Source organism: Balaenoptera acutorostrata, chromosome 7, assembly GCF_949987535.1.
Source record: "Balaenoptera acutorostrata chromosome 7, mBalAcu1.1, whole genome shotgun sequence".
NCBI classification, from domain to species: Eukaryota; Metazoa; Chordata; class Mammalia; order Artiodactyla; family Balaenopteridae; genus Balaenoptera; species Balaenoptera acutorostrata.
In genome coordinates, this window is record NC_080070.1 from 3,314,846 (window position 1) to 3,341,349 (window position 26,504).

General features: G+C 43.8%; 1 protein-coding gene across 4 annotated transcripts in view; it reads right to left on the reverse strand.

Moving 5' to 3' along the window:
• Positions 1 to 26,504, reverse strand: part of DPP6 (dipeptidyl peptidase like 6) — a 977,175-nt gene that overhangs the window by 179,714 nt on the left and 770,957 nt on the right. For all 4 annotated transcript variants that reach the window (XM_007165456.2, XM_057550287.1, XM_007165455.3 and 1 more), the window contains exon 7: positions 25,200 to 25,281. In XM_007165456.2, the coding sequence (XP_007165518.1) occupies positions 25,200 to 25,281 (82 nt within the window). The remainder of the gene's footprint in view (positions 1 to 25,199; positions 25,282 to 26,504) is intronic.

The window sequence follows — 26,504 nt, forward strand, 5'->3', positions numbered from 1 at the left end:
GCTGAGGTCTGGCCCAGGCTGCCGGCTCCAGGATCTGGCTCTGTGGCCTCTGGACCAGGCTGCTCCTTCTGACACTCGCACAGTATCCTCTGTAATTGGTGTTAAAGAAACGTGTGTAGGAACTCAGTCACCAAGGCCACGCATCTCAGGGTCAACTGCTTAGAGCCAGGCCGAGAACCTCATGGCCAGAGATGCCCCATCCACTCAGAGCCCCGCTGCTGACACCCTGCGTCGAGGCCTCTACCGCGCCCTCTTCTCCAAAGCCTGTCTCAGCAGCTCGGGCTGCTACAACAGACCACCACAGACTGGGCCGCCTAAACAGCAAACATTTATAGCTCACAGCTCTGGAGGCTGGAAGTCCAAGACCAGGGTGCCAGCAGGGTCGGGTTCTGGTGAGGACCCTCCTCCTGGTTCACACAGGGTGTCCTCTTGCTGTGTCCTCACGTGGCAGAGAGAGAAATCACCTCTCTCGTGGTTCTTCTTATAAGGGCAGGAATCCCATTCGTGGGGGCTCCACCCTCATGACCTAATCACCCCCAAAGCCCCCCTCCTAATACCACCACACTGGGCATAAGGGTTTCCATATGTGAATTTGGGGGACAAACGTTCAGTCCATAGCAATGCCTTCCTGTCCTGCTCTGCAAAGCCCATGTCTACTCCGCCTCTTTCAGGAAGCCTTCTATGACTACCTTCACCTTGCTTCCTCTAATTCATGAATGCCAATTGTAGCAACCACTAAGCACAATTCCCTGTCTTAAAAAACAGGGGACTTAAGACTCTTTAGCTTCTAAAATTCTGTGATCACTTTGCTAGGTTATGTCATGTGTGCAGTCTTGTCCAAATATTAATCTCCTTGGCGCCACAGTAGCGCCCTCGCTTCCCCTTTACCTCGTACAAACATTGGCACAGCTCTGGGCAAGCACAGGGCTTATGCTACGAGTCTGAGCCGCCTGGGCTCTTCGCTCCTGGCCTGGGGCCCCACCAGCCCTCTCAGCTCCTGCAGGCTGAGCGGCAGGTGCTGCACTGGGCCACAGGCCACACGCGGCCCTCGCGTAATCCCTCAGTGGGCACCAGCATCTCAGACCGCAGCCCCACACAGAGAGTGGGGGGCAGCGGGCGGGTCTGGGCCCCCTCCCACCTCTCTCCAACTGTCACTCGCCGGCCACAGACCCAGGGCACATTTTAATGACAAAACAGAAGCTGCCTTTTGAAATGCTGTCCAAGGTGGCAAATCTCAGTTTTTCAGGCATATTGGGAGCAGGCAGGGAAAGGTGAATTAACTGACCTAATCAACGAGATAATGTAGTTGGACAGGATCGTGTGTAGGCATGTGCTTGGGGAGAGGGAGGAGGAGACGACTGTGGGCCGAGAGGAGGGGTACCGATGCCCCTTGTGGGTGGCTAGCAGGTGAGCCAGGCTAGCCCCGGTGTTAGCACTGAACGCCCCACAAACACCGGGATGGCCTGCCACCCCGGGTTCAGGTGACTCGCAACTGGTGGGGAGGGCTCAGCTGATCTCCATTATTTATATCACGGGTTGAAAATTTCTGGGATGATCAATGAGAAAAGTCATATATATAAATCCCCAACTCCCGTATCTTCTTATACAGCTACACACATCCACACACGAGCCTTCATGCGTGTCTATGTACATCTATTATGATGACACCAGGGATGGTGCTTTAGGGGAGGCCCTCTGTTTTTGCTCAGGCTCAGCCAGAACCTTCCAGGGCCTTCTAGACTCACAAGGAGCCACAGGACTGGGACAGGTCACATGACAGGAGCTTGGCCTGGAGCTGGGGGCGGGGGGGGGGGTGTCTGGAGAGGCTTTAGCTATCTGATGTCACATGTTGGTTTTCGCACCAAAGGACACACTTAGAGACAGATGTGGCATAACTGCTTTGGGAGCACAGCCGAAGGAGCCCCAGGGCTCTGCCGGGTTCAGACGGGGCTGCGCCCGCCAGGGCCTCCCACCCATGGGGAGGCTGGCTCTGCTGAACGAGGACAGCGTTGAGCTCAGCGGGGAGCATCAGATGGAATATTTTAACATGCAGCCCATCTTCTGCGGTGAGCTTGGTAATTAGCACTTCTGGAAAATCAGTGCACTCCGAAATGTTAGCAAAATGAAAATGTTAATTAATAAAGCAAAATTTCAAACTCCTTAGAATTTCAGGAGACACAAGCTGCAAACTATCACTAGGAGTTATGGAAACGGGACTTGAAGGAGATTTCGCAGAACCACCGTCGGGAGGGTCCTCCTTCAGGGCATCACGTTGCTTTCCCTTACTGGGAACTAACGCGTGATAGTAACCCCAAGGGAACAGCTGTACAGGCAGCCCCTGACTCACGATGGTTCTACTTACGGTTTTCCAGTTTTATGATGGTGTGAAAGCGACATGCATTCAGCAGACGCTGTACTTGGAATTTTGGAATTCGCTCTTTTCCCAGGCAGTGCTGTGTGGTCTGATCTCTCTCTCTCTCTCGTGATGCAGGGCAGCTGCAGTCAGCCCTGCGATCGCGGGCACGGGGTGGGGGCGGGGTGGAGAACCATCATACACTGATAACATACATTCCAGACCCAGACTGCCAGCCTGCTTTTCACCTTCAGTACAGTGTCCAATAAATTACACGAGACAGTCAACACTTTATTATAAAACAGGCTTTGTGTTAGAGGATTTTGCCCACCTATAGGCCACTGGAAGTGCTCTGAGCATGTTTAAGGTGGGCTGGCGAAGCTGTGATGTGTGGTAGGTTAGGGTATTCAATGCATTTTTCAGCTTAGGATATTTTCAATTTACAATGGGTTAATCGGGACATAACGCCATCGTTAAGTCAAGGAAGATCTGTACTCCAACCCACATTAAGTTTAGAGGCTATCACCTTATAAAAATTCCTTTTAGAGGAGCCAAATTACCACCCTTTAATCCTAAAAAAGACCTCTTGAAAGGCAGAATGTAACTGTCAGTAGAAAAATAGAGATAACAGTTTTCAAATAAAAGTGGCACAAGGAGAAAAGGGTGGTGAGTAGATGTGCTTTCAACGCCTTGAACCTCTAATTAATGAGGTGAGTGCATCTCTATTTAGAATCTGCACAGACACCTAAATCACGTAAGTGATCACTGAAAAAAACCCCAATTCCCAAAGCCCGGGAGAATGACTCCTATACATCTTGGTGCTTCTTGACCCCAGATATTTATTAAATGATTTCCCTCCAAATGCTGGAAAATGTTTTATGCACATTAGGATACAACCTGAAAGACAAAGGTGGTTCCAACGAGGAAGGGAAGTCGTGGTAATCCCCTAATCTGGACCATAACAAGAGCCATTATTTATTGCCTTCTATGCACTTTGTGTGGTTACTACTACGTGATTTGATTATATATTACCCCAGGTTCTCCCAATAATCATGCAAAATAGGCATCTTAATTATCCTCGTTTCATGGATGAGGAAACTGACTTAAGGTCAAAAAAGCTAATAGGGTCGCCCGGCTCCAAAGTCTATGTTTTTCCATTTTATAATTTTCTCATCATCTGAGCAAAAATTATATCTTTGGCTCAGATTCAAGATGCTATTAGATTTCTCCTTCCACATCAGTGGCCAAAAAAGGGAACTAACATTTACTCCATCAAGGAAGGCTGCACATTAGTTGTTTAAGTAACCTTCATGGCATCCCTGGCGGCCTTTCTACCCTATTTACAGATGAGAAACCTGAGGCTCTGAGGGGTCATTAAATCATACATTCCTGAGAGTGGCGGGCTGGGTTTCAGTCCAGCTTGGGCTGCTTCTAAACTCTGCTCTTTTCGCCAGAGGAGTGGCTCCCAGAGTCTGCTTAACCGCCAACCACCTCCATGATGTTTTTGGATTTTGATTTGAGCACCACTAGTACTATTATTTACAATATTTTTTCCAACCATTTCCGTTTAGATGTAAACAGGTTTCATTTACAAGGGACATTTTGTCTCCCTAGCATAAAGGGAACACCAGTATGCTTAGTAGTGAAGAGGTGGTAAGCATAAACACCAACAAAACAAAACATTATTTCTAATTCTGTCCAGGTCTACTTAAAGACCTGGACCTGAGGTGTAGCTCTCTTTGTTACAAAGGGAGATTAGGAGGTATTAGGGGCTGTCAAAGACTTTCTCCTGGTCTATGAGCCAAACTTTGAAGGAGAATTGAAAATGGAATAATTTCCTTACTACCTATTGATACTTCAATCTTCCTAAGCTCTCTCTCCATGCAGCACCTACAATCTGCCCCAGACCATCCATCAAATGCTCACCACTTTGTTCCATAACATTAAGGAATTCCACGTAGCTAGTGTGGAGAAAAACAATCTTAGGAAGGTGTTTGAGTTGCATCAAAACACTTTAAAGTTGCTTCTCACAGGTTGTTTCTGCCCAACTAAGATGGCGTATTATGAAGCAAAACAGTGAAAGATGTTCCTGGCTTTACCAGCCTTGCTTTATCTATTTGGTATAAATAGGATGGTGGAGCCATCAGGGAACACAGAGCAGCTGGTGGTCCTTAAGGCTGTGGGTTGCCTGGCAAACAAAGGCGCTCAAATACCATTGAATGAATGGGGCTTACGGACATTATCATGAGGGAAAAGAGATGAGAGCAAATGAAACCAGGGGTTTTTTTTCTGTCCTCAACATTTTCACTTACTGCAGGTCAGGTTAAAATGAGAATAAAGGCAGCTGTAAAGGGGAAATAACCACTGGCCTGTCTGTAAGGTACATGCAGAAGCTGACTGGGGAGGAAATCAGCCCCTTCTGGTGGCACGGAATCGGGAGGGGCCCATTTGGAGGGAACTAGTCCCAGCTGGCTGGACCACTTCTCCTTTACCCTTAGGCTGAGACAGCTGCACGTATACAGAAAACAGCACTGTGGGTCCATGGACATAGCTCACTTTTTCTTTTAAAATAAATTTATTTATTTTTGGCTGAGTTGGGTCTTTGTTGCTGCACGCAGGCTTTCTCTAGTTGCAGCAAGCGGGGGCTACTCTTCATGGCGGTGCGCGGGCTTCTCATTGCGGTGGCTTCTCTTGTTGCGGAGCACAGGCTCTAGGCGCGCGGGCTTCAGTAGTTGCGGCACGCGGGCTCAGTAGCTGTGGCTCGCGGGAACTAGAGCGCAGGCTCAGTAGTTGTGGCACACGGGCTTAGTTGCTCCGCGGCATGTGGGATCTTCCGCGACCAGGGCTCGAACCTGTGTCCCCTGCACTGGCAGGCAGATTCTTAACCACGGTGCCACCAGGGAAGCCCCAGCTCACTTTTCTTTGAAGTTTGTGATGGAGAAATTACTGCAAGTCAGTATGAAAAGCTGTGGTGTCTGCGTGTCCGGTCTTGGAGGAGCCCCCCCAGGGCACAAGGATTTATCTGAAACACTGCTCACTGTTCACGGAGGTTCTGTTGTCGCATTTATCATCTGTGCTGCTCCTAATGGAAAGCAGCCTAACGAATCTCACCGATGGTTCCTTCTGGATGGATATCAAGTGAGTGACAATAACCTAGGAGGCTGAGCACACGGATGCTTTTAAAAGATTTTTAAGTTGCATATGTTCATTTTGATGAGAATCTTAATAAAATTAATATGCCATATTCTAGACCTCCAGATGACTATCAACGATGTCTTAGCATCTTTTGAAAAGAATTAATTAATTAATTAAATTTATTTTTGGCTGTGTTGGGTCTTCATTGCTGTGCACGGGCTTTCTCTAGTTGTGGCGAGCGGGGGCTACTCTTCATTGTGGTGCGCGGGCTTCTCATTGTGGTGGCTTCTCTTGTTGTGGAGCATGGGCTCTAGGTACATGGGTTTCAGTAGTTGTGGCACGCGGGCTTCAGTAGTTGTTGCTCGCGGGCTCTAGAGCGCAGGCTCAGTAGTTGTGGTGCACGGGCTTAGTTGCTCCGCGGCATGTGGGATCTTCCCGGACCAGGGCTCGAACCTGTGTCCCCTGCATCGGCAGGCAGATTCTTAACCACTGTGCCGCCAGGGAAGCCCCCATCATCTACTTTTAATTCCTGACTTTACGTTTACAAGCACATTAGCGTCAAGTGACACTACTTGAGTTGTTGTGAGAAAAGAATAAAAGTGAATTTGATGTGTAAGTAATACAATTCTGCCAAGCAAAGCAACAATAATATCATGCTCTGTTGTTCCAGAGAAGGTTTCTCAGCAGGTCAAATAAAGAAAAGTCATGGGAAATTGACTCATAACATGGCATAGGGTAACACAGGTGTGAAAAAGAAAAGGCAGGAACAGTCAGTGCTATAATCACCAGCACCATAAATTGGTATCACTCCTTTTAAATTTGTTGATTTTACAGATTTGTTGAAGTTAATTGGTAAATTATTTATATATATATATATATATATATATATACATATATATGAGTTATGTAAGTTTATACCGAGCTTTGTGTTTGTACCTAAGTACCATTTTAATAAAGTGATTTAAGTCTAACTCAATAATGTATTTACCATACTAGTAGATCAATTTTACTCATGAACGTAGATGCAAAAATCGGAAAGAAAATGCTGGTTTAAAAAACCGAGCAAAATATGTATGTATATAAGAAAGTTGGATTTATCTAATTGGATTTATCCTACTAATGTAAGGCTGGTTTTCTGTTGATCAATACAGTACTACACTGACAGATTAAAGGAGAAAAGCCACATGGATCACCTCAGTAGATGCAGAAAACACATTTCAAAATTCAAAATCCATTCAAGATAACGAATAATAGAACACAAACCACAATAGCAACAACAAAAATAAAACAAAGAAATAAACAAAACCTCAGAGCAAACTAGAAATGGAAATGACTTTCCTTAAACTGGTCAAGGGCATCTACCAAATAAGTCTGCAGCAACTTCACACTAAATGGTGAAAACTTGAAAGCATTTCCTTTATGATCAGAAACAAGACAAGGATCAGAGTCCCACAGTTACCATTTTATACCACTTGGTATTAGTGGCCTTGGACAGCACAGCAAGACAGATAAGGGAAGCAGACAGAGCAGGGTGAAAAAGGAAGAAATAAATTTGTCAGCATTTGGAGAGGATAGGATTGCCTAAATCCTTAATCCAAAGAAATCACAAATAAATTTTTGGAATTAAATGAGTTTAGCAAGGCTGAGGGATATGAAATCAATATAAAAAGTCAACTGCAATTCTATTCACCTGCATATATAAATTAGAAAAATTATATTTAAAAAAATGAAATATATGCAATAGTTCCAAAAATATTCTAATACCTAGGAATACATTTAAGCCAAATAGTTGCATGAAATTTATTAGAGAAGATTGACTTTAGTGAAAGACATGTTTTGAAAAAGTAAATAAATTGTCAACTATACCATGTATTGGAAGGTTCAATAGCTGAAGTTTATAAGCCCTCCCATAACTGGTGTGTAGATTTACTGCAGCTCCGACTAATTGCCCAGAAGTGTTTTTAAAAGAACACACACACACACACACACTACCCAAGATAGCCAAGACACGCCCCATGAGCAACATGTACATCTAGTACAATAGATGTAACAATACCTACTGCCAACAGGTATGATGTCATACCTATTATAAAGCTATGATAATTAAGAATGTGTGGTTCTGTCACATCAATAGACAATAGACCAGTGGGACATAGTAGAGAGTCTGAAACCAAACCTACACATACAGGAAAGTGGATAAATGGTAGAGGCAGCCCTGAAGATCGGTGAGGAAGGAAAGGAAGATTTTTTTCAATAAATGGTTCTGGGACAGGGATTATTCCTATGGAAAAATAATTGTAAGTCTGCTTCACACCCAACCCCCAAGTCAATTTTAGGTGGATTAAAGACCTATTTTGAAAGATAAAATTACAAAACTGTTAGAAGACATGTAGGAGGATATGTTCTCAGGGTAGGAAAAATCTCTTCAAAAAGACATAAAAAATGCAAACCATAAGTGAATAAATTTTATCTCATTGAAATTAACATCTTTTCCTATCAAAAAAATATCAAAATGAGAGTGAAAAGACAAGCTGTAAAATGCAAGAAAATATTGGCAATAATAAAATGGAAAAATAATTAGAATTTGGAATATATAAGGACAAGGACCCACTGTATAGCACAGGGAAATATATTCAATATTCTGTGATAAATCATAATGGAAAAGAATCTGAAAAAGAATACATATATATGTATATATTACACATATATATATAACTGAATCACTTTGCTGTATACCTGAAACTAACACAACATTGTAAATCAACTCTACTTCAATAAAAAAAGAAACACATTAATTTTGTAAAAAAACACTACATAAAGAAAATGTACATATCGATAAGAAAGGGACACGCAACCCAAAAGAAAAATAGGTAAGGCGTGAACAAGCATTTTACAGAAGATGTAATATAAACAATAATTACACCTGTAAAAAATGTTCGACCTCATTAGTAATCAATTATATGCAAATTAAAACCCACAGAAACTTTGGCACATGTGTACCAGGAAATGAGCAACATGTACTTAACAAAACTAAAAAAAATTTTAAACTAACTAGAAATGAACTGCATATCCATGGGCAGGGGAATGGATAAACTCATTGGGACATATTTGTACAATGGACGACCAAGTCGCATTGAAAAATGTTCAATTACAGCTACATGTATCACAAATATCTACAAATATCACAAACGGTGTTGAGTGCAGAAATCAAGGAACAGGAGTACATACAAGGTATGGCAATAGTTATTTTAAGTGAAAACCATAACTGATATATTGTTCAGGGATTCATCAGCATGTGGTAAAACTTTTAAAAAAATAGCAGTGAGGGCTTCCCTGGTGGCACAGTGGTTAAGAATCTGCCTGCCAATGCAGGGGACACGGGTTCGAGCCCTGGTCGCGGAAGATCCCACATGCCGCGGAGCAACTAACCTCGTGTGCCACAACTACTGAGCCTGTGCTCTAGAGTCTGTGAGCCACAACTACTGAGCCCACGTGCTGCAACTACTGAAGCCCATGCACCCTAGAGCCCGTGCTCCGCAACAAGAGAAGCCACCACAATGAGAAGGCCACGCACTGCAACGAAGAGTAGCCCCTGCTCGCCACAACTAGAGAAAGCCCGTGCGCAGCAACGAAGACCTAATGCAGCCAAAAATAAGTAAATAAAATAAATTTATTTAAAAAAAATAGCAGGAAAGAGTAAAGAAAATTCAGAGTCTGGTTGTCAGGAGGGGGAGGGGAGGTGAGACCATGTTCCATGTTCCATGCTGAGTGGAGGGTGTGTGGGTCTTCATTTTACTATTCTTCATACTTCATATATATTCTTTGCCTTTACAAAGTATTTCATTAAGATATAAAAATGCATCTGAAACATAAAATAGTTAAAGGTAGAAAACTAAAAAAAAAATGTTTAGGTCCCCCCCGGGGAAGGGGACACTCGGAGTTTTATTTGTTTAACCCTCTAAAAAGGCTTTGCACATCACTCAAGTGTGAGTACGTCCCACTGGACTAATGCTCTGTCTCTTACAGAAGGAACATTTTATTCCGGTTGGGGTTTAGTGCCCGCTCTGGGGCCCTGACAGCTCATTTATGGAAGCTGCAGAGATTTCAGACGGAAATATCACAGTTAGGTCAATGTTTCATTTCCTTTTAGGAGGCGAGTAGGGAGAAAGATAAGTGTGTTAGATTAATTACACCAGCGGCTGTATCAGAAGACAGCCAGTTTCTTGATATTGCAAAAATGTTTCATATGGGTGGCCTTGAATACAAATAGCATCATTCCCAGTAATAACACTTGCATTTTCAGGGCATTTAAGGGATTTTCAAAGACTTTTCACAGACATGAACTCATGTGGTTTCAAGATAAGTCATTCTGGTTTTTCAGCTGAAGACACTGAACCCAGACGTACAGGTTGGTGTAGAGAAAAAAGGAGGACTTGGGTTTCTGTTCTGATACCATCATTAATACGTGATCTTGGAGAAACAACTTACATTTTCTGAACTTCAATTTTCTCACTGTTAAATGGAGATACGGTGAACAAAAAAGACAATATATATGAAATGTCTGTCTTGGTAACTGGTGCCTTGGAAGCCCTAAATAGAGGGTTGCTTTATTATTAGCTATTACGTCGCAACCCAAGCAGCCACGTAGGGACAACTTGCTGTCTGAAATCTAGCACTTTTGTTAGTTATGGCTGTCTTTTTAGTAGACTTTTTTGTTTATAGATTTGATTGGAGAAAATCACAAAAAAATTATTCACGTTGCATAAAGTGTCTATCAATGTGGGCAATGACTCCTCACCCAGAGCTAGAAGAAAAAGAAAACACAGTAATTTGGTAACATGCTGATCCTAACTTTGAATTGAACTGATTGGCCAGGACCAAGGCAACCTGCAGCGCAGTCAGCATCTGCCTGGATGTGCCCACTGACCCGACGAGGGGCCGCCGACATCTGGAAGTGAAGGTTTCATTGGGAATGTTCTAATGACCGGAGATTTCATATGCAACACACTCCTTTGCTATAGGCCTGGTGATTAAAAACATAATCTCACAGATTCTTTGTTTTTTCGTGACGTTGGCATGGTGTCCACGAGGCTTCAGAGTAATTAAAGAGACCACGCAGCCCCCACCCTGCCTGCCGGCATCTGAACCCGTGATGCTCAAATCTGGCTGCACATGAGAAGCTCCTGGGAGCTTTGATATTTAGCAGTGCCCAAGCCCTGCCTGGTGCAAACACACCAGAATCCCTGGGCGTGGAGCCCAGGCACTGGTCTTTATAAAAGTCAAAGAGTAGCTAAGAATCACTAGTTCAAACAATCACCTACCACCATAACCCTTTGTTTTCATTAAATGTGTACCAGGCCGTTGAACGCTTGGCCAATAAAATTGTAGGGTTGTTGGAAGAAAGGATTTACAGACTCTGCCACCTCATTGGGAAATTACAAAAACACTGGCACATTTCCTTATGACACAGGAGGTGAAAGGCAGGCCTACCAGCTGCGTGACAGGCTGCTTTGTTATGACACTGATTTACTGTTCAGATACGATTCAACAGGGATGTGGGGAGATGGCTGAGGCCACAGAACAATGAAATGTGCTACAGTGAGGTTCTGTTATGTTTCATCAGCCTAGAATTGATAGTTCACTTCTCCACTGACTGATGAATTTATGCTTTTATTATTCTGTGCCTTTTGATAGGAAGATTTTGGAGTCAGTTAATCTTGTAACGCAATAACAGGAAATTTAAAAGACAGAATTCACTAAGCAAGTCCACCACGAACCTTGTCCTGGGGTGATTAGAATCATAGGAAATAGAGAGCAGTGACTTCAGAGCACATCTTAATGACTCAAATTCCGTTAAACATTCACATTTCTCAGCGAATTTAGAAAATATGAGCTTGTACGGCCATGGAGAAAATTAGTTTAATGAAATAAATACATGTACATGCAATTATAATTTTTTTTTAATCTGGAAATTTGCTGGAATTTCCCTGAGCCTGAGCTTGAACGTCACGTCATGGGTAATTATAACTCATCTGGAGGCTGCAAAGGTTAAGATTTAAGGGAGGTATGTTACAAGTTACGGCCCAGTTACAACAGGTGAAAATACAGGAAAAATATGACAAATGCACCTCAGGTTTATGCTTATATCAGAAAAGGTAACTGATTTTCACTTTGGGTAAACAATACGCCTTAAGTAGCAAAAATAAACAAATGGGACCTAATCAAACTTACAAGCTTTTGCACAGCAAAGGAAACCAGAAGCAAAATGAAAAGACAACCTACGGACTGGGAGAAGATATTTGCAAACGATGTAACCGACAAGGATTTAATTTCTAAAATACACAACAGCTCATACAACTCAATAACAAAAAAACGAAACAACCCCATCAAGAAATGGGCAGAAGACCTAAATAGACATTTCTCCGAAGAAGACGTACAGATGGCCAAAAGGCACATGGAAAGATGTTCAACATCGCTAAAAGATGTTCAACATCGCTTATTCGAGAAATGCAAATCAAAACTACAATGAGGTACCACCTCACACAGGTCAGAATGGCCATCATTAAAAAGTCCACAAACAATAAATGCTGGGGAGGGTGTGGAGAAAAGGGAACTCTCTTATACTACTGGTGGGAATGCAATTTGTTGTAGCCGCTATGGAGAAGAGTCTGGAGGTTCCTTCAAAAACTAAAAACAGAGATGCCATATTATCCAGCAATCCTACCCCTGGCCATGTATCTGGAAAAGATGAAAACTCTAACTCAAAAAGATACATGCACCCCTATGTTCATAGCAGCACTATTTACAATAGCCAGGACATGGAAGCAACCTAAACGTCCAGATATTGGAGGAATGGATAAAGAGGAACGGACAAAGAAGGTGTGGCACATACACACTGGGTTGGCCAAAACTTTCGTTCGGGTTTGTCCATAAGATGTTACTGAAAAACCCGAACGAATGTTTTGGCCAACCCAATATAATGGAATATTACTCAGCCATAAAAAAGAATGAAATAATGCCATTTGCAGCAACATGGATGGACCTAGAGATTATCATACTAAGTGAAGTAAGTCAGACAGAGAAAGACAAATATCATATGATATCACTTATCTGTGGAATCTAAAATATGACACAGATGAACTTATTTACGAAACAGACTCAGACATAGAAAACAAACTTATGGTTACCAAAGGGGAAGGGGATGGGGGAGGGATAAATTGGGAGTTTGGGATTAGCAGATGCAAACTATTATATTTAGAATGGATGAACAACAAGGACCTACTGTACAACACAGGGAACTATATTCAGTATCCTGTGATAAACCATAATGGAAAAAAATACGAAAATGAAAATGTATATATATGTATAACAGAATCACTTTGCTGTACACGGGAAACTAACACAATGTTGTAAAACACAATGTTGTAAATCAACTATACTGCAATAAAAACAATAATATGCCTTAATGGATCAAGTCCCTCATTCAGCCGTTGCATACTCATTCAGTGCTTACGAACAGTCGAGTCTGTACTTCAGGGCTGGGGACACATTAGGGAAGAGGAGAAGGTGCCTGTTTTTAAGGAGCTGACACACAGAATGATGAGCGTGTGGAGGACCATGGTGCAGGGGGAGGGGAATGAGCAGAGGGTCTCCAGCCCAATCGCGGCTGTGGGTGAGGATCTGCGAATACTTCCTGAGGCCAGAAGGTGGCTTTCACCAGGCAAAGGAGGTTGGGGTCGGGGTGAAGGGTGGGATTAGCAATGTGTTCTAGAGTGCAGGGACAGCGGGGACACACGTGCAGAGGGGAGAGGGTCCGGGACGTTCGGGGAGTTGGAGAGTGTTCATTATGATTGGTCCTCAGCCTCGGATGGGGAGACCAGCGTCAGGGGCAGCACCTCAGGAGCGTTAAGGGGTCTGGGCTTTCCCCTAAAGGCAATGCAGCAGGGGAAGGATTTTACATAGAAGGTCGACATGATCACTCAGTTACAGAACGTTCTGGAGCAGGGTAGACTCGGGGCAGGAGGCCAAGCCAGCAGCTATCACAGGGGTCCAGTGGGAGGTGATGATGGGAATGGAGAGGACAGGATGGGGCCTAATAGTACCAAGAAAGTAGAATTCACAGGACTTGTTGATGGGTCAAGTTGGGGATGAGGACGGCAGAGGAGTCACAGATGCCAGGTTTCTGACTTGGGCAGCGGAAGAGATGGTGGTCCCTTTACTGAGTAGCAATTACTGCAATTACTGCAAGTGTAGCCACAGAAGGTTTGGCAGAAACAATGGGTCCAGATTCTGAGCCTGGGTAAGTTCGGGGCAGGCATTGCTCATGTGGGCAAGGACTCCGGGGAGGCCGGGGCTGGGGAGATGTCAGATAAAAGTATTGGCCTAGACTTGGCTTACCAACATGTGTGATTTACACTCATTAAACCAGGCCCAGCTGAGGACATTAAAACATAATTCTAGCTGTTAATGGCCATCAAAGCCATTATGGTAAAAACTAAAACCAGTCAGACAAATGATTAGGTTTTCAAATTGAAGAACAAACAGAAAAATCAATTCACAAATTTGCTAATTATCCTTTATAAATGGAAATGACTGAACCGAACTAAATTTCAGCCACGATATACATAAAATAAACACACTGTAAAATACATAAAACTAGGTCTGTTTTTTTAAACTGACTCATGGATTAATTATGCTCACTCGCATCTTTGTTCTGTCATAAGGAGACGCCCGCATTCCCCAGGAGTCAGGCGACTAAAATAAAGCCTCATGGATTGTGGGAACAACTGTGTCAAAGGGCAGAAAGAAGACACTGGTATCGAGAAGGGTTCTTTAAAAAAATGAAGTATTGTGACTTTCCAGAATTTACAACTGATTTCTAATAATCAGTAAGGGTTGACACGGTGTTATAAAGGAGTGCTGGGAGGTCTGTTTTGAAGAAAAGGCAGGAAGAATCATTCCCACATAACTGACCAAGATGTTGATAAAGTTCTTAGAAGCATCTTGTTTCACGTGAGCTAAACATTTTCTGTCTGGTGCCCTGCGTGTCTCTGTGCTGTTCACCAACCCAGACACAGTAACCAGAGGATGAGTGAGGGCACACAGCAGTGAGGTCTGATTGTCCCCTCTGATAGCAAACAGAATGACATCACCTGCACCTTGGTGGGACAAGAAGGGGTGCTTCTGTACTCTGAAATTCCTGGGGAAAACCAGAGTTCCCACTCCTTGGTCAGGACACTCAGTCCAGCCCGTCCTTCTTGACAGGTTTTAATAGTGAAAATTCACATCTCTGTTTTGAGATCTTTCAAAGCACAGCAAACATTTTATGAAAAAAAAAAAAAGTCCTACTCAAAAGTTCAGAATTCTTTCCACGTGTTGGTCACTGTCTGAACTGCTGAACTGTTCACGGTCTGAAGCATCAGACAAGTTGCTAAGTCTTAAAAGTTTTAATTTGCAACATCAAGTGTTTCTATTTCCATGAATTTTGGACCTTGTGTCCATAAATCTGACGTTTAAGTTTATTTTCCCTCTGGGATACCACGCATTTGCCAGGTATTTGCTGAGAAGCCGGACCCTGCTCAGTGGAGCCCTGGGCTGGGGAAGATCGAAATGTAATGAAAAACATTCTTTGTCCTTGAAGAGCTTACATTTGGTCTGGGAAATAAAGTTATTCACAAGTGAAACAGCTGAATAATAAAACGAGGAAGCTGATTAACTGCCACAATAAGTAGGGCTGACAATAGTACAGCAGTTTAGAGAAAGAACAAGTCATGGTTATTTTATGGTTACGAAGAGATGGAGCCATTACTTTGATATTTTCCAATTGTTAGACATTTTAGGAATTATGAGAAAGAGGTGTCCTCTCCACCCAAATGGGAGAAGTCCGCAAAATATCCTGTAAAAGTCCATTACAGACACTAAAGAGATTCTTAGCAGCACAGATAGTGTAGATCACCCCCGAGGTTACTGGAAAGGAATATCTGAATGTCCAGAACCTGTTCTGCACAAAATGGGAAATGATGGGTTTGTCCATGGCTGCAAATGGAACTGTGGCCTCTACCCCACGTCCTAATGTCTAAAAAGGTTATTTTAATTTATAACTGCCTTGTTACATTATCTAAGGAATCTACCATTAAATGCACTCTTTCTTAATGTAGAACTCTGGTTCTATTTGATAGATTATCCTGAAATTCTCTAACCTAATATTCTCAAGGCTGATGTGGGCACCCTTCGAAATTAGATTCTTTATAAAAAAATAATACACTGCTCCCATCATGATCGCATTAGGGAAGCTCTGATGAGGAAGAGAACATGGTTTATCTTCACAGACCTACGTGCACAACTAGGTCAGGACCGGTTTTCAACCCCGAGTCCACCTTTTTCTCAATTGCTTTGGCTTACAAGTAAATTCTGGAAAATCCCTCCTGAGGGTTTGCAGCAGAGCCCAGGAGAAAGGGCACATGCACAGTGCTTTGAACCCAGTGGGACTGAAGGCATCCTCATCCCAAGGACTAGTTTGCAAAAACCACCACACTTGACCCCCGCCCCCCTTGGCTGGAACACACGTCTACTGAGTGGAATTCCTAAACCTTCCCCTTGACAATACATTTTCTTTTCAATTTTTAATGAATATGTAAAGTTGCTCATCCAAGAAACTTTTAGAAGTGGGTAAAATGCCCATAGTCTGGCCAGGCCCAAACAGTTATCCTTCCCCGTATGCAAATATATACCAAACAGCTTATATTTAGTCCTAATCTTATTTAGTAGATGGTATATTTCCCCTGTTCCTATACAGCCTACCTGCTACTTTCTGATGGTTGTATAATGGCTCATCCTGTCAATGTACCATACTTTACCAAATTGCTCTCCTATAAACACGCAGGATATTTCCAGCCTTTAAAATCATTATTATAGATAATAGCATTATGAATGTCTTTGTTTATATAGCTTCTGGCTTCTCTTTAACAGGGGTTTCTGTGCTAAAGTGCAGGAATGTCTTTATGACTCTTACTATATATTTTCATACTGTTTTGAGAATGAATTTTCTCTTATGCCCCCCATATTCACACAGCATGACAGAAGTTAAAAAAAATCTGCACTGAATCATAACTTACTAATTACACTGCTTTCCTCACTTCCTCTATAACGCCCCAAGGATAAAGTTGCCTTTGTGTTTTGAAATCCCTGTTATCTTCAGAGAACCTGCTGGTCAAAGGGAAAAGCCCTGGCAACCACTTCCTAATCGTCCTGGTTCTCTGACTGTGATCATCGGGTAGCTCTGCCCCATCCATTCAGGTTATTTGCTGAAAACTCACCTTATCTACTTGAGTGCAAGTGAATATTAAAGTGACTGAGTCCCACAGAGCCGTGAAGTGATAACACATTGCCTTAAATTTGAAGGGTACCCTTGGCAGAGCTAGTAAGTCACTCACTAAACCAGCTCCATCCGTTATTTGAGGACACATAAGGCGATTTCCATCCCCGTGAATTAATTTCTTGGCTGCTGTCATGGACTTCAGTGCCCATGATGAATGTTTTTACAATGAATACCAAATTAACCCAAACTGATTAGAGGCTTTTATAAGTTATTAATGGGGTGTCACTTCAGTCTGGTTCTCCCCATGTCTATGACATTTCATTAAATAATCTTCTCTTGCTGGAAAGATCAATCTTTCTCCCCTGGTCGGACTTGTCAACGTGGATGAAACGCTCCCTGCCCCCTTGTTTTCAGAACTGGGTGAGCAGTCATGCCCTTGGGGGCTGTGACCTGGGAGAGGCAGCTCATCCATTCCTGCTCAGTTTCCTGTGGCTGCCGGTAAGGACTGGAGAACAGCGACCAGCTGGAGGTCCCGGGGCTGGGGACTCTGGTTTACAGGAGGGAGAAGGAGACAGGAGGTCCCACAGGCTTGTTTAGATTCCCGCCTGCTACCCGCTTTATTGAGATGTAACTGACATGTATCACTGTGTAAGTTTAAGGTGTACAGCACACTGCCTGATACACTTCTCTACTACAAAACGATTACCTCCTTCCACTCACTTAATTAGCATTTCATAAGTCAGACAGAAAGACAAATACTGTATGATCTCATTTATATGTGGAATCTAAAAAATCCGAACTCATGGCAACCAATGGTGGTCGCCAGGGGGCAGAGGGTGGGGTGGGGGGAAGGGTGGGGAGATGATGGTCCAAGGAAACTAGCTTCCAGTTAGAGGATAAACATGTTCTGGGCATTGACTGCCCAGGCTTCTTATTTTTTTATTTTATTTTATCTTATTTTGTAGGATATATTTTATTTATTTATTTTTTAACATCTTTATTGGAGTATAATTGCTTTACAATGGTGTGTTAGTTTCTGCTTTATAACAAAGTGAATCAGCAATACATATACATATATCCTCATACCTCCTCCCTCTTGCGTCTCCCTCCCACCCTCCCTATCCCACCCCTCTAGGTGGTGATCTCCCTGTGCTATGCGGCTGCTTCCCACTAGCTATCTATTTAGAGTGAAGTTAAGTCAGAATGAGAAACACAAATACCGTATGCTAACACATATATATGGAATTTTTTAAAAAATGGTTCTGAAGAACCTAGGGGCAGGACAGGAATAGAGATGCAGACGTAGAGAATGGACTTGAGGATACAGGGAGGGGGCAGGGTAAGCTGGGACGAAGAGAGAGAGTGGCATGGACTTATATATATATACTGCCCAGGCTTCTTATAAGGAACGTATTCTCTCTGTTCCTCCAGGGATAATCCTGCGGTGGCATCAGCGCAGGGGAATTGTCACCTGATAACGGTCTTTTCTAAAGAGACACATGTTTGAAAACCTATGTGGAGCCAAAGGCTTAGAGGCATAGGAGTTGATGGTGTATCTGGCGAACGGCTTCCCTCCCCGTCAGGAGTCGGAGAAGAGTCGGGGAAGAGACAGCCCGTGGCCCCCGACCCAGACCCTCCGTTACAGGTGGCATCGCCCCACTCTATCAAACGCAGCCCCACTCAACTTCCTACACATACCAGACTCTCATCTGATGAAATTCACATTTTGTTCTCATTCTCTACATTTTGGTTAAGCCACGTAATAACCCTAACAGCAAGAACAACAATAAATGCCATCCCTCAGTGAGCACTTTCTTCATACCAGGTTCCACGCCATGTACTTTAAACAGATTAACTTAATCCATATGGTGACCCCTACAAGATATGCATTGCTATCTCCACTTTACAGATGAGGAAACTGAGGTTTTGAGAAGTTAAGTATCTTAATCCAGACCATGCCTTTAGCACGTGCCAGCAGCAAGATCTGAATATGACCCTTCGACTCCAATGTTTTTGTTATTAATGGTCCTTGAAAACCAAAACAAACTAAACAAAACTTCCTTCTCCTTTTAAGGCTTAAGATGGGGACCTTCAGGTTCTGAGATGGATGAGGTGATGGTGAGGCTAGATCAGGGCTTCCAGGTTCAAATCTGGGTTGGTTCCTGGACTCCCGGTGTAGTGGAAGGCGTCCTGGCTACACGTGCCCATCCTCTGAGCTCAGTGTTGCAGGGTGAGCGCCACCCATTGGGCCCTTCTACCTGCACTTGGCTGTCACCCCGAGAGCTGAGGTCTTCCCCACGGCTGCCAAGCTCTCTGCAGGCACCTACACCTGAGAGGGGCAGGAGGCAAATGCACTCCAATCCTTGCGTCTATTCTCTCTGCCATTTATTCCATTTGACAAAGTGTTTTCAAGAACAATCTCTTCATCTAGTATCTTATGATGAATTATTGACATTTCGGTAGCATGAATTTTTACAATGGTAATGAGCTATTTTTAAAAATTCGTTTTCAAATTAAAAAAATAAAATCACATAATGAATTTAGGTTAAAAATACTAGACAGAATAAACATATACCTGTCATAAGCCTTCATGCATCAAAATGCATAGCAACTGAATATAAAGCAAAAATACATAGAAAAGCAATAAAAATTTAATTAAAACACAAATATATTGGTAACCTTTAGTCTGCCTATTAGACAGCTAATAGACAGGAATTAGACAGCTGTGTTAGATCAAAAATGAGGACATACAAAAAAGAACTCAATAATACAATTTTATAGTTTTTAAATGGAAAAATACATCATGTATATATATACGTAGAATGTTTATAAGAATTACATACTTGGCTAAAGAAACTGTATAGGGCATGCTCTATGATTAAAATAAAGCTAGGAATAAGTAGTTCTTTAAATAGATTGAAATTATAATTAATAAAATACCTTGGATCAAAAAAGAAATCAAATCTGAAATTACAAATGGTCTGGAAGGGAGTGAAAATGAAAATACTTCATCAAAAATTTAAGGATCATAATAAAGGTTGTATTTAGAGGGAAAAAAATAAAAATAAAAATTTGTTTTCTTTAAAGTGGGAACTCGAATGCTATGAAGTGACCCAGTGGGAGTGCAAAAACCTTCCGCCTGGATTTTCCTGAACCCTCCACTGACCCATAGAAGCGTATCGTGATGCCATCTGGGAGGAAGAAGCATGAGCCAGGGCCAGTGAACAGGTGAAGTAAGACCCTCGCTTTTCTTTTTTTTTTTTTCTGCTGGTGACATGTTAGAAAGAAAAATAACCTACTTTGATAAAATGGTGTTGTTAAGTAGGCGGGAAAACAGCACTGAGACAAAAGGACTCCTAAGAAGTTGACTTTTAAAGTTTAGTTTCCTTAGAGCGGACTGAGTCCTTCAGAGTCACAGCTGTTACATCCCAGGCCTAAGAAGTGTAATCATCACTAAGGTACAGCCTGGCCCAACACTCTGCAAAGGTGTCCCCACCAGGTAACTCGGAGAACACAGGTGTAAAGGTTTCCATGAGGAAAGGCTGCTGGAACTCGGGGAGGAAAGCCCGATGGTCGTGTGGGGCTGGAGAGAATCAACAGGACAGCAGGTGACCTAGTTCACTCCCAGGAGGAGGCCTGGACTTCAGTGTCTCGGCTGAGCAGGGAGAGACCTGGGAGGGCTTTGTTCCAGCAGAATCATTTTATCCAGACTGGAGGGTCCAATAGGCTTGGGCAGCTACCGATCTCCTGCAGCTCCCGCTGTGGACAGGACACTAAGTCTGGGCGGAGTGGACAGAGACGGGGCAGGGAACATTTCTGAGGGTGACCGCGCAACACGAAGCAATCGCGGTTGCCAAGAGCTGTTGACCGTGGTGACAGAGGCACCTTCCATCAGAAGTGGAAGTCGGTGAGGAAAGAACCATGCCTCTCTTCTGCAGCTCCAGGAGCCGGCAGAGGGTCCAGGACACGGGGAGTGCTCAGTAAACACATGAGCGTCCAAACCGCGCACACACAAAAGGACTGGCCTGCCAGGTCCTTCACGTTTAGCTGGCTGACAGGCCACATCTGTCATCCCCCGAGAGCTCTGGGGCTATGGGCAAATGCTTTGGAGTCCAGTCCCCCTGCCCTGAGACCTTGTCAGGAGAGCTGATATCTGAACCGTTCATGAAAAAAAGCAACTTTGTTAAACAAAGACGCCTTGACTCTCCTGGATAAATTATTCTATCCATGACTTTGCCTGGAAAAGTATCCTAGGGTCTAACAAGCCATGTCATCGTGAAGTCAAGGTGAATCCCAACTTTGGTAAACATGCTTCACTTTGTTCTCTGGTCTCCAGGGAGACACAGAGCAGTAGCTCACTGTCATCCGTACCCCAGCCGCCCGCCCTGGGCGATGATGGGTAAGTCGGCTTCCTCTTCTGAGTGGGGGTGCAGAGCCCTGAGCACTCCCAGTTTTCTTCCATTGGGCTGCCCCATCCCCATCCCCATCCGCTCCCCAAGGACCGCGCAGCCCCGTCAGCCACCAGGTTCCCTCACCAGCCCCTCTGCTTGCTCTTCACTTTGCAATTCTGAAGACTTCCCGACTGGCTTATTGTTCATTTGTCCCCATCCTGGGAGCAGGCCAAGCAAAGAGAGACCCAGTCTCTTTGTCTCTGATCCACCAAGTGGACCTGCACAGACTCCAGCCTCAAATTCTTAATGTTGTCTAATGCTGTGCAGTCGCGATTGCAGAAGTTCCCACGTCACTTGGTTCTAAAAGAAAACATTGCCGTGCGACAAATTCACCAAGTTCCCTGTGCTCGTGTGTTAGCTAGCAAGGTGCCCTGAAGAGGCCTGAACTCAAATGCCGTCAGCCGTTAAGCACAAAGAAGGCCACTGCAGCTGCCCTCAGTGTCTGTGTGTTTTTACTAAATGTCTCTAGCAGAGATGACATGCAAGGAAATGAAAGGATAATTTGATCATATTCTAGGTCAGCAGAGACAAAACCTCACATAAATAGACAAACACGCACAGGGGGGCAGGGCTTCACAAAAAGATCAAAGAACTCAGAGACGTTCTCAATTTAGGCAGAGACTCATCTGCAGAGGATACCTGGAGAATGATACAATATGGAGAGAAATTTTGATACAGTTTATGTTTAGTGTAAATCACTACGTACACTGACCGCATAAAGAACGGGAGAAGGGGAAGCAAGGGGGAGGAACGTGTTCAAAGTTTTACATTTATTTTCTCACTTAATCCCATTTAATCTATCCAAATCCATTTTCCTATCTCTAGGCTTTAGTAGATGATGTCAAATTCTGCAAACAACCTGGTTATCCGTCTTGAACAACCAAGACCACAGACCAGCACCATTTCAGAAGTGACTTTCCGGCAGAATGGAGGCCTCCCCAAGGTCAAGGTTTTCCCGCCCCTCTAACAGTGCAGGGACCAGTCAGGCAGTGTTCATGACCTACGACGTGATCGAAGGTCTAACAAAATCTACCCTAAAAGGTAAGAGCCACTAATTGGAGGCCACGTCAAAGCATTGGAGAAAATGCCTGTAAGCCCCTCCTGGTGCCTGGTGTCATCTTCCTGTGGGTTATGGGGTTCCCGACCCAAATGCATCGTTGAGACCCCTCCTCACGAGGAGGTGGCGATGCTGGGAAAGTTCTCTGGTGAACTTTAACCGCAGCTGTGTTCTCTGCTCCCGAAGGAGAATTATTCATCAAAATTAGAGTCGATTTCATTTGGGGAGCAATATTTACTTTTTAAAATAAAATGGCAATGAGATTCGTTAGTGTTTACAAGGCCTGCTTGTGGGTTTTGAATTTTCTTTGGCAAGAGTGCCCACTGGGAGTACCTGTCAACCGGGTGCTGGTCCCAGGGGTCAGGCCTCCCCAGGTGAGGACGGCCAAGAGGGCATTTGATCCCCTAAAACATTTACTAGCTGGCCCCTTACGGGAAAAGTTTGCTGACCCCTGCTCCAAGCTATAGGCTATTTTCTCAGTGATGAGCTGTACTGCCTACTAGACTCAGTACAAGAACAGTATAATAAAAACTGCAAAGTTAGAAAAGTTTAAAAACTCAAAAATTCCATGAGCACATGAGTACTTCTGGTACTAAGCTCAAATATCAGCAATTACTACTTAACCGAACCTTTACTTCCTTGAAGCAGAAAGGAAGCTGAACTTCCCTCCCCGTCAGTAATATCCTACACCTACACGCAGATTCCGGCTATGTGCCTCCGTCCAATTACTCTACGTCTAAGTGGTTGAGGACCACAAGAACGTATCAGCTGATTATTAACCCATCCATTCACGCACTCCCTTTTGACCTCAACAAATATTTCCTCAGCGCCAGGGGCTGAGCTAGGCACTCAGAACATACAGATGAAAAGTGCTCGAGGCTTAGACCAGAGGCCACCTCACCGCGGAGAGATGTGTGGGCAGGAAACTGTGTGTGGTAGGAGATTGCACGGTGGCACGTGGGCGCCCGGAGGTGCCACCCGGCCGTGTGGGCAGGGGAGCTTCCTCAGAGAACGTGACGCCTAGCAGGGGAGGGACTGGCCAATGAGTAAGCTGCCCAGAGAATGATCAGCCCAGGGCCCCAGCTGCCCCGCATTCTAGACAGACTCCTAAAGCGTGTGTGCGTGTGCATGCACGCAATACACACCACCTCCTTTTGCAGCTGTGGGTTGATTTTTTCCTTAAATTGCAAGCCCTTTCCAGAAGGCAGGCCTAGGGGGTACGACCTTGTTACAGCATCCAGCCTCTCCCACGGGCCCACGTGAGTCTGCAGGTTTAGTGAGAATCACTGGGCAGGCAGAAAGACACCCCGACAATGTGCAAGTCTTGATGTTCTTTTCCGATGACTATAAAAAGGCGGGACAATGACCACTCAGTAAGGTGCCCATTCCCCGTGCCCTCCCCCGAGTGGTGCCGTGGGCCCCCAAAGGACCAAGGAGAAAGGGGAGAGCCCTCTACGGAGGTGCAGTGTCATGTTTACGGAATGACTTGATGGATGCGGGAAAGATTTGCTTCCCAGAAACGTTTTCCATCGCTGATTTTCAGAGGGACTTAACTATCAGAGATCAGTCACATGAGTCTTAAACACTTAGGTCTTCTACAGTCTCCTGTGGAACTGCAGTTTTTCCTTGGGTAAGAGTTAGCGCCTTTGAGCAATGATGACTTTTCTCTCCTGGTTCTGACTGCGTTGATGGACTGCTGTCATCCTGCCGAGTCAGCTTGCAGCACCCTCCTGACCTGCTGTCACTGGTTTAGATCCTTAAATGTGCCTTTCGAAACCTCTGCTCACTAAGTGTGCAGCGCCAGGAACACTCGGGTAACAGCTAAAGTAGCCTTGTGGCCGATACCCTCCTGTTTCTTCAAATCAGTTTGAGGCAATGGAATTAATATGAAACCAAGAAAAAATAATTGTACTATTGGGGAAAGTAGGACTGTTTTAATTCCTAAGACAGTAGGCAGCCTATCCAATAGAATCTTGCCCCAAGGTTTTAAAAAATGATCATTTTCTGTGCTTTTTCTGGGAAAAGAAAGCTTTTAAAATGCAGCTTTGTTAATCAGCTTAAAGATGTAGAAGAAAATGGTGACATGATCAGCCACCATGTCACCTGATCTTCAAACTGCAGACACTTTCTGCAACCTCCTGAACGGAACTGACAACTATCATCCGGTTTTAGACAAACGTAACGCTGGAGTTGGGACAAACCTGCAAGGTCACCTCACCCAGATTTTTCACTCAGTAGCTGGGCCAGCTGACAGCAGCCTGGCAGCTAGTTTGTGAACACACAGGGTTAGAACCTTTGTCTTCTAACCGGTTGTTCAGACCCCTTTTCACTACACCATCCTGGCCATTCAGTTTCTTGAAACATCTTAGTTTTGCCAGTTTGAGTGGGAATCCATGAAGATATTCGGTGTAACGCAGAGAGGGCCATACTAGCTGTGGAGGGTTCTGCAGATGTTACCTGCAGGGAGCCCGGCTCTACCATGGCCAGCACATCTACTTTTCTCATAAAACCTGCCAAAGGAAAGAGCCAGAGCTCCAAGAGCAAAGCAGAAGAACCTTCCATGACTCCATGATTCTCATCGTTCCCATCTGCGGTCCTCTGACGAGGTGCATCTCAGATTCACAGTACGTCTATAGTCCATACACACACCGCTCCCGTCAGGGACTGCTTTAAGGATAAAGGGTACCAGAACCAAGGCATATGCTCTCCCAATTTCAAGACGGTTCTCAAGCAAAAGAAATGGCCATTTACATATGCAGATGTCTGGGGGACTTTTTCAAAACTTAAATTCACACAAACACAGATTCTGAGTATAGTGAGATATATTCAGTCTATAAAACGGAAACTTCAACACAGAAACTTGGTCACTGAAAGCGACGTGCTTACCAGCTGTTGACCCTTGGGGCCCCATCCTGCATACTGAAGTTTTGCGTTGCTGACTTCTGGTGGGTCTAGACTTTGAGGATCCCTGAAAGAAAAAAAACAAGCAAAGAAAAATGGTGGGAAACAAGCATTTAAGATGCTGTAATATTATCCTCCAGCTGAAACTTACTCCTTTTTCTTCCACTGAATCAATTTCAGGAGCTTTTGTTATTAAATAAAATGTCTCATTCAGCCTCCATTAGATTTCTTCAGATATATATATATATATATATATATATATAAATAAAATTACATGTTTATATATATAATTATATATTTATATATATTTATATATGTATATAAAATTTACATGAACCTGCAATAGGTCCATCACTGCTTAACTTCAATAGTAAATATTCATCACGAGAGAACATGCAGAGAGGTCTATAGATCAGCTTTTAAAATATCCATAATAGTCAAAATTAAAAATGGAAATGCATAGCTATGCAGTAATAAATCCCCACAACTTATATTTCCATCTCTGGCTTTCCTGGCAGATACGTTTTTTCCCAAGCATGATGCCTGGTCATTCCGACCTTCTAAAACCGGTGGTCTCAGGACAGAGCCCACCCTTTGGTTTGTGTTGATAAGAAGGGAGGGAGGGAAGGAGGGAGGGAGGGACAGAGAGACAGAGAGACACTGAGGTGAGAAGGAGTGAGAGGAAGCATGGGAGAAGGATTTTTTTCTTTCAAACATCACTTACATTTTTCATTCTTAATTTACTGATATGCAAAACACCATGCTAAAAAAAATCCTGTCTGTGTACTTAAATAAAGGTCATAATAAATAAAAGTCATAATGAAAAAGAAAAAAAACGACACTTTTATAAACATTAACTATTTCAGCATATTTTGTGGCTGCCACGTCCACACACGTAGGAAAGACTGACGTTCATGTTCCTTCTGGGCGCTGCCGCTCCCAGTGTTCTGCCGAATAGGCCAGACTCTGTCGGGGGGCGGGGGGAGCACTCTATCACGCGGCTATAATGTTTCTGGTGCGGAAGACACAGCTATGAATGTGCTCATTCATCTACAGAGAGACTAGGGTTGAGTGGTCTTTGGTGAATTTTAAAGACGGTGAATTTTAGGAGTTGCCTGAACCAAGATGAAGCAAGAAGGGAAGGGAGGTGAAATGGGTAAGGACGTGCTGATTCAGAGCTTGAATCAGTAGAAAATTCTAAAGTAAATGTTTAATAATATTATCAGGGCAAAGCAGAATACACTTCAGAGTAAAAAGTGTCAGGGAAGACAAGATAGTCTGCAAAGCCCC